General features: G+C 46.6%; 1 protein-coding gene across 2 annotated transcripts in view; it reads left to right on the top strand.

Annotated features, from left to right (window-relative positions):
- Positions 1 to 11,379, top strand: part of ZBTB49 (zinc finger and BTB domain containing 49) — a 32,151-nt gene extending 20,772 nt beyond the window's left edge. For both annotated transcript variants that reach the window (XM_011987805.1, XM_011987806.1), the window contains exons 5-8: positions 2,332 to 2,405; positions 4,921 to 5,003; positions 5,088 to 5,249; positions 10,239 to 11,379. In XM_011987805.1, the coding sequence (XP_011843195.1) occupies positions 2,332 to 2,405; positions 4,921 to 5,003; positions 5,088 to 5,249; positions 10,239 to 10,915 (996 nt within the window). In that variant the 3' untranslated portion in view covers positions 10,916 to 11,379. The remainder of the gene's footprint in view (positions 1 to 2,331; positions 2,406 to 4,920; positions 5,004 to 5,087; positions 5,250 to 10,238) is intronic.
- The last annotated feature ends 1,913 nt before the right edge of the window (positions 11,380 to 13,292 follow it).

Here is a 13,292-nt window from a genome sequence, read left to right as displayed (position 1 = left end):
TTGTATTTTTAGTAGAGACAGGGTTTCACCATGTTAGCCAGGATGGTCTCGATCTCCTGACCTCGTGATCCACCTGCCTCAGCCTACCAAAGTGCTGGGATTACAGGCGTGAGCCACTGCTCCCGGCTTACTTGCTAGAATTTTTATGGACACAACTATAGATGATTTCTAAGACATGGTCTGTGCATGCAGTACTAGAATATATCAAAAGTTTATCAGAAATAAAAATATTGACTGAAGCTCTAATAATCTGGGCCTGAGTTTGCTATGTAACCTGGAATAAGTTATTTGAATGTACTATTGGATTTTTTGCATGGCTCATTCCATTAGTTTTATTTAATCTGCTTTTATATTATTTATCAGAAATATGCATTCCTTAATCAGGGAGAAAAATTATTTTCATTGTCTGTTTCTAGTACAAAATAAGTAAAGAACACTTTAAAGTTTTTTCTATCACTTAAAATATTAAATGGAAGATCATTTGATTATATTTCTTTTGAAAACAAGTAATTGTTCCACCATTTTTAAAAAAGAAAAATGCAGCTTTGCTAAAAATTAACCCAGAATTCATTTCATTCCGAGTACATAGTTTACAAAATAACCAAAAACAAGAGGGCTCTAATTTAACAGTTCAGCAGATGGTGCTATTTCTGATTATTATGTAACTGATCAGCTTTTCTGAAATTTGCAAGTGACTAATTTAAAACACTGGTGAATTATTTTAACTCTCCAGTATGTGTTTCCTGAGTGGCAAAGTAACTGTCATATTAAATATTCAAAGCACACTTTCATTCATAGAAACTTGTGCGCCCTCAAGGTTTCCCCACAAGTAGAGGAGTTTAGATTCACACCAACCAATATTAATTTCTACCTCCACCATGTAACTGGAACAACTACTTTATTTATCTGAATACAATGGTAATTGTGCAGTTTATCTGAATACAGTGTTAGTTGTATTATTTATCTCAAGAAAATAGATGGTAATTTGATAATGCATGTAAAGGCCTAATTTCAGGTTCAGCAAATGTATATTGCTGTTGATACTTGTTTTATTGTTATTAGTAGCCATTCTATTAAAAGCTGGACATTTTCCAAAGTCTTGTCAAACTCTTTCTCTTTGGTTATTGAAAATAAACCTGAGTTTTTTCGAAGCCACATTTATCATATTCTTAAATGTAATGTCTAACTCTGTTCCCCAGAGTTTGATAGACGTGATGAATCTTTCACGTTATATAGTCAGATGGCATTTTTTAATACTTGTGATTTCTAGTTTTCACTCACAAGTCGATATCAAACTCATCTTCAGATCTTAACCATGAATCTTAATCTTTGCATTTTATTTAAAATACAATTTGGAAATTGAAAAAGCCCCATATGTTAGTTGGCTGATATTCATTCCTGTTTTTGGCTTATCTTGTGCATGACACCTGCTTATTTTTACCGCTGGGTGTATTACCTAATTTCAGTGGGTTTTCCTTTTTTTTCTTTTTCTTTGTTTTGCAACAGAACACTGTACAAGATTAAAATGAGGAAAATAACAGGTTGAGACTATTAATTACAGCAATGGAAGATTTTCCAAATCCTAATCTGAAACATTAGCAAGTAGCTTTTTAAATATCGGAGGCATTTGCAGTTTTGATTTCCCTGTACTGTAGGTAATTTGATACTGATTAGTGCATAGAAATCCATCTGATGATCCCCGTTTCAGTGTTATTCTTCGCAAAGCCTTGCTAGCTTCAGAAATTAGGAACACAGTGGCCCTGCACCTGAGAGGCTGCCGTGATTCTCCTGATTTGCACTTTTGCACAAAGGTAACATTGAGAAACCTGTCAGAAAGAACCAAGTGTACTTGCCAGAGGAAGTACTTTTTGGAAATATCTTCCCTTGTTTATGAACAAAAGTATGTTTTTTAGAAAGAAACAATACTGAAATAAGGACGTGTGGTGCTTTTGTTTGTTTTAAATGATATTTTAAATACATGGCCCAAGTAAAATATATCAAGGCCTGTTGAAAGTCCAGGCTTGGCGACCACCACAGCAGCCTCCACAGGGTGCTGTTTAACAGGGAAGCACTGCATAGTGTGTGCCTCAGCTGGGACACAGCCAAGGGCTCACATGGAGGATGGGGTAGAGACACATCCCGTGTGCAGCAGGTGGCCAGGCACTCTGGCTGCTCCTCATCCTCTTGCCCACGGCTGAGTTGTGTGTGGCTCATCTTCTGGCAGTTGAATTAGAACCTGGCTAAATGTGTCAGTTTTCCTTTTGGATTTATATAATTAAAAAAACCAAAAACTTTCATTATTGGCGTGTTCTTCTTTTCGTCTTTTTGCAGGCAGGTAACTTGCAGACTCACTTACGACGGCATTCTGGTGAAAAACCATACATCTGCGAGATCTGTGGAAAGAGGTCAGTGCTGGGCGTGTTCTTCCGTGTGGAAGGGAGCATGTCTAGTCTCAGTGTCTTTGGCAGTCAGTGTCCTCTGAAGCGGTGGCTTGCAGATGAGCCACATGTGGGCTCACCCTGCCACTGCAGAACACAGGTAAATTCAAACCTTCTGGCTTTGCATGCGACACATGAGAGAATAATCAAAAGAAAATTCAAAGAAAGAAAATCTGGGACAGGAGTTGCAAAAAGGAAATGGGGTTTTACATGCCACAAAATTATTTTATATTAAAATTTTCATCATTCTAAAAATATCTCTGAAAATATAATAGATTAATGTCCCCAAGGAGGTGACTGTCTAGTATGGGAGATGGGACTTGCCAGCCGAGTGACTAGATTTCAGGAGAGAAAGAGATGGTGGAAGGTGCCACAAGCCGTGAGTCTGTGACAGCCTGGGGGAGCTCCACCCCAGGGAGGAGGAAAGTACATTTTGATGGGTGGGTAGGATTTTGACCTGGCGAAAGACAATCTGACTCTTGAGGTCAGTGTGTGTGGCAGTTTGATTCCTCTGCAGCGTGGTATAAATGAGGAGCTCTTCCCCTGCTGTGTGTGCAGGCTGGCACCCTCAACCCTCCTTCCCATCCTTGGGCTGTACGTCAGGCCACATACTCCATCATCTGGTGGTTGTGCCAGAACGACAGGCATCAGCCAGGACTATACCAGTTACGAAGCTCCGTACGCACCTTGGTTACATAGCTTTTATATTCATTTATTTAATCATTCATTGACTCAACATTTTTTAGACACCTGCTGTATGCTAAGTGCTATATGAGTCCACAAAAATAAACAGTACAGAGTCTCTGCCTCTCACAGGTTCATATCGAAGCATCTTGGGGCAAGAGATAGTCATTGGGGTCAGTTAGAAGTCAGAGTCCTCATATTCAGTCTCAGCACATGCTGGGGAAAGCCGAGGAAGAAGCAACTCTAGATTCAGTTGCAGGAAAACCATTGTCTCTGCCAATGGTAGAAAACAAACGAAAGCTGCGGCCGGCAGCACATCTGCCTTTCTGCTGTAGCTGCCTGAACGCTGAAAGCCAAGTTCAGGGCCCAGTATCATCTGCCGCTCCTTCCAGATGTCTGGGAGCATAGACCTCCTGCTGTCTCTGATGGCGTCACATCACTGTTGGCCCCTGTGTGTCTCATTTTGCACGGTGTTTGAAATCTGAACCTTCTGAATTCAATTTCAAAGTGAGGCATGTGTTTATTATTTATTTATTTATTTTTGAGATAGAGTTTTCACTCTTTTGCCCAGGCTGTAGTGAAGTGGCTCGCTCTCGGTTCACTGCAACCTCCACCCCCCTGGGTTCAAGTGATTTTCCTGCCTCGGCCTCCCAAGTAGCTGGGATTATAGGCACGTGCCACCACACCGGCCTAAGTTTTGTAATTTTAGTAGAGACGGGGTTTTGCCATGCTGGCCAAGCTCATCTCGAACTCCTGACCTCAGGTGATCCACCCGCCTCTGCCTCCCAAAGTACTAAGACTACAGGCATGAGCCACTGCGCCCGGCCAAGGCATGTATTTTAAACCAGGTCTATGTGCAGCGTCTTCCTCAGAATATAACATACTCTGCTATCAGGCGTAGTGGAAAGGAAAGAACATAGATTTCCACATCTGAGGGCCTGGGTTGGAATGACTGTCTAAGGCAAGTTAGTAACCGCCTCAGATCTTGGTTTTCCCATCTGGAAAGTGGGGGTGAAGGTGCCTGCCTGGCAGTGTTGTGGAACGACTCAGTGGGATAATGGTTGTTAAACATGTAACCGATCACCTGCACACAGCATCCGCTCAGTGAATGCTGGTTCCCTTTCTTCATTTAGTTCCCTTGTTCTCAATGTTAGGACTGACGGGTGTAAGTCTCTGTTGTGGCTCAGAAAGAGGAGAGCTTATTCTCTGGGGATATTCACAGCGGAGGGTGACGGCCATACCTCTTGGTCCCTGAGACTCTGAGCTCCCGTTTGCATTTTACTTTATAGTGAAAAGAGCAAGGGTCAAGGGTCACAGCTGGCTAGACCAGGGCAGAGCTCTCTCTGGGCTCTCTCAAGGTCGCCCTCCTTGGGTTGGCACCACCCAGCTGGGGTCTCTCCCATGAGACCCCAGGAACCTTGGCAAGACTGCAAGGGTGGAAGGGGCATTGGGCTCTGAACTGGTGAGACTCCTTTTTCACTCTCTTTATAGCCCCTAAGGTAGAGATGCTAAACCATACAGTATCTGATCTTGTGCTCTGTAAAACTGAGGAAGACAGTGTAATGAAATCAGGTAGAAAAAAATGCTTCAAAAGCAAGACACTTGCATCATGTTCTGCTGTCCTTAAAAAAATAGCAAAGGATTTTTTCCATGCACGTTTCCGGTGAAACCAGTCCAGTTCAGATTCCTTTCTGCAGCAGTGTCAGGGGCAGGTGTCTCCTCCCTCAGAGAGTGGCAGTTATAAAGACCCACAGTAATGTGGAAAGGCTCTTAATTGAATTTTCAAATTACATTCTAGGTTTGCAGCCTCTGGCGACGTCCAACGTCACATTATTATTCACTCAGGAGAAAAGCCACACTTGTGTGACATCTGTGGTCGAGGTACAGCTGAGTGTTTTCCTCTTCTTGATTTCTGATTCAAATGTTCTCTGTCCTTCAGCTTAACACCTGTTATGGTTTCTCTAGGGTTTAGTAACTTCAGTAATTTGAAGGAGCACAAAAAGACACACACGGCTGATAAAGTCTTCACCTGTGATGAGTGTGGAAAGTCTTTTAATATGCAAAGGAAGTTAGTAAAGCACAGAATTCGGCACACGGGGGAGCGGCCTTACAGCTGCTCTGCCTGCGGTGAGTTTGGGTTTCTGGCTGTCCCCTAGTCATCTGTGTGTGGGAAGCGCTTTGTCCCTCAGCCCTCATTAGCTGACTGTGTGTCTGGGATGAGCCCTTTGTTTTCTCCGAGGTAAAATGGGAACAATGCTGTTTTTTTACTGCCTCACATGATCTCTCGTTCATTCCTGCGTTTGTGTGTCAGGCATTTGCTGCTTGTCTGTGAGGTATTAGGAACTGTCCTAAATGCTCCCAATACAAAGATGACTAAGACAGGGTCCCAGGTGCTGAGGGCTCCTGGTCCAGATGGGAAGAGGGAGGGTGGCTGGGAAAGTGGGGGACAGCAGGACGTGTGGCCGCACATGAAGGAGAGTGGCGGTCCCGCCAGAGCATAGGAGCACATGCTGAGCGCAGGGGGTGGGCTTCCATAGATCACAGACTTACAGAGCAGAGGTTATTCTCGTGGGCACTTGATGCTTTGTTGTGAGCCTCTGGGAGGAGAGTGAAAAGCTGGCGGCCCCCGATTTCAGGGCACCTGACTGCTCCGATGAGGACACGGAGACTCAGGATCAGGTCGCTCATGACCTGTGATCACAGCATTGGAGCCGGGATTCCTATACACACGGCCTCTAAAGAGGGAGTGTGTGTACCCATGACAGGTAATTGAGGTGCTTATTGAATCATGGGCAAAACTATGAGTGACAGCAACTTTGATGATGATCCGTTTAGACCAAATAAGAAATGCTCAGAGTGCAGCTGTAGGGAGCCTGGGTTCAGGGCACCATTCAGAGGGTTCATTCTCATTGTGATTGGAATCTGAACCAGCAGGACTTCCGCATAGAGCCAGAGGAAACTTGGTTTTTGTCCCTCCATTTCAATTGTACACAGACCTTCTGGATACAGATTTAGGCAGCTCCATGGCCACTCTGATCACTCTTAGAAAGTGAAGTCTCATCACTTTAAATCACTAATGTAGGCGTGTGCCTGTAATCCTAGCTACTTGGGAGGTGGGAGCTGGAGGATCTCTTGAGCCCAGGAGGCCAAGGCTGCAGTGAGCCAAGATCGCACCACTGCCTGGGTGACAGCGAGAGCTTCATCTCAAAGCATCAGTAATGAGTCTCAAATCACTAATTTAAAATGTCAGTTCCAAAAAATTGTCACAACTGTGAACTTGATTTAAAGGTAAATTTTGTCCTCCCTCCCCGGCTAGGACTTGCTGCTGCTCAGACCCTGCTGTGGAGGAAGTGAGGCCTTCCGTCCCCTCTACTCCACTTAGAGTTCTGCCCTTTCCCTGCCTCACTAATCCTGGTTTCCCACCCTGACGAGGTCAACTTCTGGGGGATGGGGAAGAGCTGAAGAGAGCAGGAAAGTTATGTGACAGGGTCAGTTTTTAACAGCTTTGAGACAATATTCCCATACCATAAAATTTACCAATTTAAAGTGAACAATTCAGTGGTTTTTGGTAGATTCACAAAGTTGTGTAACTCTCAACACAATCTAATTTTAGAACATTTTCATCACCCCAAAAGGAAGCCTTATACCTATTAGCAACCCCATTACCAGCCCAGGCCCCTGGCTGCCACTCCTCTAGGTTCTGTCTCTGTGGACTTGCCCGTTCTAGACATTTCCTATGCATGGACTCATATGACACGGGGTATTTTGTAGTCGACTTCTTGCACTAAGCAGCTATGAACATCTGTGTACACAGGCCTGTGTGGGGGTGTGTTTCCATTTTCTTGGGTATATAGACAGTTCTATTTTAAGAGGGTTTCACATGCTGAGCTTCTCAGTGTGTCGAACTGCTCGCAGGCTCGAGCGCTCTCGCTGTGTCATGTGTGCTGGGCTTCACAGTTCTCAAGTCTGCCTTCTCTGTCTTCCCCCAGCATTTCACTGTGCTTTCCAAGACACAGGCCTGCAGTACACAGCCGTGCATTTCTGTCCAGCTGGCCTCTTTCCTGGCTCCCTGAGTTAGTAGCAGCTTACTATAGGGAGGCTTTGTTGGGGCTTCACTGCCTTCTGGGCAGCCTCCCTGCTGATTCAGAGCAGCTCCAGCGTGCCTCTTGTCCAGTGGGTGGCAGCCTTCAGGCCTGTGTTCAGGCGCCTGCAGGCCCACAGCAGTGTGGCGCCCACCCACCTGTCCCCTACTAGACCTACTGTGCAGGAGGTGGGTGCCATTCCCCTGTGCCCTCCTTGCGACCGGACACAGGTGGAGCCAAGCTCCTCTCGACTTGAAAGACAAAGGAGAGACTCCCATACTCCTCTTTCTTGGTGGGAACTCTGTCATGACTAAAAATTTTACATATTAGGGATACTAAAAGTGCTTGTCCCATCTTGTTCAATCATTCAACTATTGAGAATTTATCTTGAAGAAACAATGTAAAGAAAGATAAAAACTTGGCCAGGCGCGGTAGCTCACGCCTGTAATCCGAGCACTTTGGGAGGCTGAGGCAGGTGGGTCACTTGAGGTCAGGAGTTTGAGACCAGCCTGGCCAACATGGTGAAACCCCGTCTCTACTAAAAATACAAAAATTAGTTGGGCATGGTGGTGTGTGCCTGTTATTCCAGCTACTCAGAAGGCTGAGGCACAAGAATTAACTTGAACCCGGGAGACGGAGGTTGCAGTGAGCCAAGATCGCGCCACTGCATTCCAACCTGAGCGACAGAGTGAGACTGTCTCAAAAAAAAAAAAAAAAGATAAAATCTTTATGTTAGAGCAGCAAACAGTTGGAAGCAGCCAGCAAGTGCAGCAGTGAAGCTTCTAATTCACAAAATTCCGCATGTCTGAGTAACGTGTGTGTTACAGGGGCAACGCAGAAACTAAATATGCTTTCACTCTAGCATTCTGTGAAGGAGACTGAGCCTGAGCCTGACATTGTGGGCAAAACACAGATGTGAAAGCACAAAGGCAAAGGTCACTGTGATGTGTTGTAGTGTTTTGGTTTCTGGTTTTTTTTATTTTTTATTTTTTTTTTTTTGAGATGGGGTTCTTTGTTGCTCATGCTGGAGTGCAGTGGTGCGATCACAGCTCATTGCAGCCTCGACCTCCTGGGCACAGGCGATCCTCCTGTCTCAGTCTTCTGCGTACTGGGACCACAGGCATGCACCACCACACTCAGCTAATTTTTATTTTGTTTTTTGTAGACACAGGGTCTCACTATGTTGCCTAGGCTGGTCTTGGACTCCTGAGCTGAAGCAGTCCTCCCTCCTCAGACTCCCAAAGTGCTGGAACTACTGGTGTGAGCCACCTCAGCTGGCCTACAGTATTTTTTATGTGGAAAATGTGCCCAAAGTTTAGGCATGTAAGCTCACGTCCAGTTTGATTATTCAAAGGCTTAAAAAAAAAAAAAAAAAAAAAAAAGGCCAGGCATGGTGGCTCACGCCTGTAATCCCAGCATTTTGGGAGGCCGAGGCAGGAGGATCACGAGGTCAGGAGATCGAGACCATCCTGGCTAACATGGTGAAACCCTGTCTCTACTAAAAAAAAAACAAAAAATTAGCCAGGCGTGGTGGCGGGCGCCTGTAGTCCCAGCTACTTGAGAGACTGAGGCAGGAGAATGGCGTGAATCCAGGAGACGGAGCTTGCAATGAGCCAAGATCGCGCCACTGCACTCCAGCCTGGGCAACAGTGTAGGACTCCGTCTCAAAAAAAAAAAAAACAAAAAAATAGCCTACCCATTGCTTGACTGGAGCTAGATAGCTGAGAATTCAGATGTAAAGTGAAAAGTTCTAAATATTTATCCATGTGAGTTGTGCAGCTCATTCTTGGCTAGTCTGTGGCCTTTGTAAGATTATGTGCTGAGTTCCTTCTCATCTTACCTACTCCAATGGTGGAGCTAGATTCCTTACCTTTGCCGTATTCACGGAGAAAGGAAATAGAACTTGGACAGGAATGCATACAATTTTGTTAAAAGCTGAATACAGGGTCAGGCGCCATGGCTCGTGCCTGTAACCCCAGCACTTTGGGAGGCTGAGATGAGCTGATCACTTAAGGCCAGGAGTTCAAGACCAGGCAGGCCAACATGGCAAAACCCCACCTCTACAATAAATATAAAAATTAGCGCGGTGTGTTGGCACACGCTTGTAATCCCAGCTACTCAGGAGACTGTGACATGAGAATTGCTTGAACTAAGGAGGTGGAGGTTGCTGTGAGCTGAGATTGCGCCTCACTACAGCCTGGGCGCCTCACTCCCAGCACTTTGGGAGGCTAAGGTGGGCAGATCACTTGAGGTCAGGAGTTTAAGACCAGCCTGGCCAACATGGTGAAATGCCATTTCTACTAAAAATATTAATACAAAAATTAGCTGGGCGTGGTGTCAGGCATCTGTAGTCCCAGCTCCTCAGGAGGCTGAGGCAGGAGAAGCACTTGAACCTTGGAGGCAGAGGTTGCAGTGAGCCAAGACCACGCCACTTCACTGCAGCCTGGGCAATTTTTTTTTTTTCGAGACAAACACCCGAATACACAAACACCTTTAGAAAAGATGTTTCTAAATTATAGATTGGCTGTGTTCGATTTATGAACAGGTAGTGAAACTGACAAGGAGAGCTGTGGTTTCTCAGCATGGGCTTGGCAGGTGCACATGGTACCCATGTGCAGGGGGACTCAGTGAGAATCGAAGGACTGAGGCTGAGATACTCAAAACCAAAGGTCGTAAGCTGGAGGGGTCTGCAGCTGGAGAAGCACCTCCCACGGAATGGAAAGCCTTCCAGAGTGAGCAGGAGCTGTGAGGTGACCCCCTCCTCAGATCAGGGTTGTTCGGTGTCTTAGGAGGGGAGGAGAGAATCCTTCCAGAATGGCCACTGTAAAAACATCTTTTTCCAGCCTGGGCATCATAGCAAGACCCTGTCTCTACAAAATGTATATGTATATTAGCCAGCCGTGGTATCACGCGCCTGTAGTCCAGCTGCTTGAGAGACTGAGGAAGGCGGATTGTTTGAGGCTGGGAGTTCAAGACCAGCCTGGGCAAGACCCTGTTTGAATAAATAAATCAATAACTGTTTTTCTTTTTCCAGGGAAATGTTTTGGGGGGTCAGGTGACCTCCGCAGACATGTCCGCACTCACACTGGGGAGAAGCCGTACACGTGTGAGATCTGTAACAAGTGCTTTACCCGCTCCGCAGTGCTCCGGCGGCACAAGAAGATGCACTGCAAAGCTGGTGACGAGAGCCCAGACGTGCTGGAGGAGCTCAACCAAGCTATCGAGACCTCCGACCTGGAGAAATCTCAGAGCTCAGACTCTTTCTCCCAAGACACGTCCGTGACGCTGATGCCAGTGTCAGTTAAACTCCCCGTCCACCCAGTGGAAAATTCTGTGGCGGAATTTGATAGCCACTCTGGCGGCTCCTATTGTAAGTTACGGTCCATGATCCAACCTCATGGAGTTAGTGACCAGGAGAAGCTGAGTTTGGATCCTGGTAAACTTGCCAAGCCCCAGATGCAGCAGACACAGCCTCAGACCTATGCTTACTCGGATGTGGACACCCCAGCCGGTGGCGAGCCGCTGCAGGCCGATGGCATGGCCATGATCCGCTCCTCTCTGGCTGCTTTGGACAACCACTGCGGTGATCCCCTGGGCAGTCGAGCATCTTCCACCGCTTATAGGAACTCAGAGGGCCAGTTTTTCTCCAGCATGACTCTCTGGGGCCTAGCGATGAAGACGCTGCAGAATGAAAACGAGTTAGACCAGTGATGTACCGCGCTTCTCCACAGTAGAGGTCTGTTCGCAGTTTGGCAGGCTGGTGTCAGGGCTGTAGGAGGACCCGGTTTCCCCATCATGGTTCCTTCTAACTAGCCAGAGAATAGGTAGCTTCTCTCCTGATGATGGCACATAATCTGAAGCATCTTGAACTGAGGGTTGAGGGGGAGGGCCTGCTGGCTCACCGTGAGGCAACTGCGGGAGGGAGCGCTGACGTCACAGAAGCCAAAGGCTGGATGCTGTCTCAGCAGCTTCAGCTAGCGGGAGAGCGCATGTGCAGTGTCAACTACTGTACGTGTTGGTCATGTTAAAGGAATTATATATGTATAGTATTACAAGTATTTTTGCATTTTTACAAGATTGAAATTTGTAGCATTTTGTATTATTTACACAGAATTTATTTGTATATGAAACTCATACCATAATTTAATTTGAATAAATGAAACTTTTCTATATAATAGTAATATGTGTCCTCTAGCATTTTTATGAATCTAAAGACTAGGGGTATAAAAATAAATAGCAGCGAGCACTCACTCTGCAAGGATAAGAACCTCATTGGTCAGCCTCCTCCTGGTACAGCGGGTTTCTGAGTGGTCAGAACAGCCCGACTCCTGGCTGCCACTTGCTGGCAAGGTCATGGGTGAGCTATTCACCCTGTCAGGATCTTCTTTGGGGTTTCTTTTTTGCAGTATGAGAGGAACATCTTCCAGCATTTTTACAAGGCTTGACTGATCTGAGCACCCACTTGAAAATACCTACCCAGGGCCTGGCCCTGGACAGGGCTTTCTAAATATTTACTTCCCCTTCCCAGCGGGCTCGACGGCCTCCACGGGAAGGAGATGTGCCTGTGGTGCTGTCACTAGAATATCAAGGTGAGACTGTGGATGTGGCACGTCACAGTGATCTGCTTATAGCACTGCCTGCACGGAGGACTGTGTGGAGAGCACCCTCGAATACTCTTGAGCAGCTCTAACTCAGAAGTACAAGATAAACGAGAGACCAGTGAGGAGGAGAGGATTTTCATAGAAAAACAGCACAGTTGCAGAGTAGGGCATCAGCTCTGAAGTCCATTACAGGTGCATTTCCTGGTTTCCCAACCATCAGCTGCACTGCGCTCCTGCCAGGCTGGCTCAGCGAGCATCTGTTGTCCCCGTTGCACACATGGAGTGAACTTGGAACACAGTGGCCACACGTGAATGCAGATCTTCCTCCTTCCTCCCTGTGTCCTCTCCTCTCGTGGCCTCCTCTGGCTCCTCCTTCATCCCAACTCCTATAGCTCTTCAGCCTCGCAGCACCTACAGCCCATCCATCCCCTTGGCTGTCCCTGTGGACCCTCCTCGGCCATGGTTCACCCGCCAACCCCTTTATCCATTTCACCTGGTGAACCTCTAGTGCTACACAGAGGTAGCCCAGCCAGGCTAGTGAGCAACAGCCATTCTCCAGTTTCTACAGCTCTCCTGAGCCCCCACCCTATCCTACAATCCCCTCTCCTTGATCCAGGCCACATGCTACCCTAGGCGCTTGTGTCACACCTTCTCAGACCTCTGCAGCTCGTCTGTCATGCTTATGGCCTTGCTTCCTATTTCTCTCAGAACCTAGAAACAAATAGGGGCCAGGCATGGTGGCTTACGCCTGTAATCCCAACAGGTTGGGAGGCTGAGGCAGGCGGGTCACTTGAGCTCAGGAGTTTGAGACCAGCCTGACCAACATGGTAAAACCTCATCTCTACTAAAAATACAAAAATTAGGTATAGTGGCACATGCTTGTAGTCCCAGCTACTCAAGAGGCTGAGGCATGAGAATCTCTTGAACCTGGGAAGCAGAGGTTGCAGTGAGATCGCACCCCTGTACTCCAGCCTGGGCAACCGAGCAAGGCTGTCTCAAAAAAAAAGAGAAAAGAAAGGAAAAGAAAAGAAAAGAAAAGGAAGGAGGGAAGGAGGGAGGGAGGGAGGGAGGAAGGAAGGAAGGAAGGAAGGAAGGAAGGAAGGAAGAAAAGAGGAAAGAACGTTCCTCAAGCTCCCACAACACCTCCCTACCTTCCCACATCTGTGCCCGTGGACTCTGCACTTTCCCATCTAAAACCAACCTGCCCCCAACCCCTGATTTCCCACCTCTGCCTTTTCTCATGAAGTCTTATTATCACCATCTGACCATCTGACCTACTATATATTCTTCCCCCATTAGGATGTAAGCTCTCTCTCTCTCTTTTTTTTTAATAGAGACAGAGTCTCACTACGTTGCCCAGGCTAGTCTCAAACTCCTGAGCTCAAGTAATCCTCCCGCCTAGGCCTCCCAAAGTGCTAGCATTACGGGCATGAGCCACCAAGCCTGGCCAGGATATAAACTCTTTGTGTCTCTTTTGTTCACTGCTT

Source organism: Mandrillus leucophaeus, unplaced genomic scaffold (genome assembly GCF_000951045.1).
Source record: "Mandrillus leucophaeus isolate KB7577 unplaced genomic scaffold, Mleu.le_1.0 Scaffold317, whole genome shotgun sequence".
NCBI lineage: Eukaryota > Metazoa > Chordata > Mammalia > Primates > Cercopithecidae > Mandrillus > Mandrillus leucophaeus.
The sequence above is the reverse complement of the archived record's forward strand: the minus strand, read 5'-3'. Positions and strand labels throughout refer to the sequence as shown.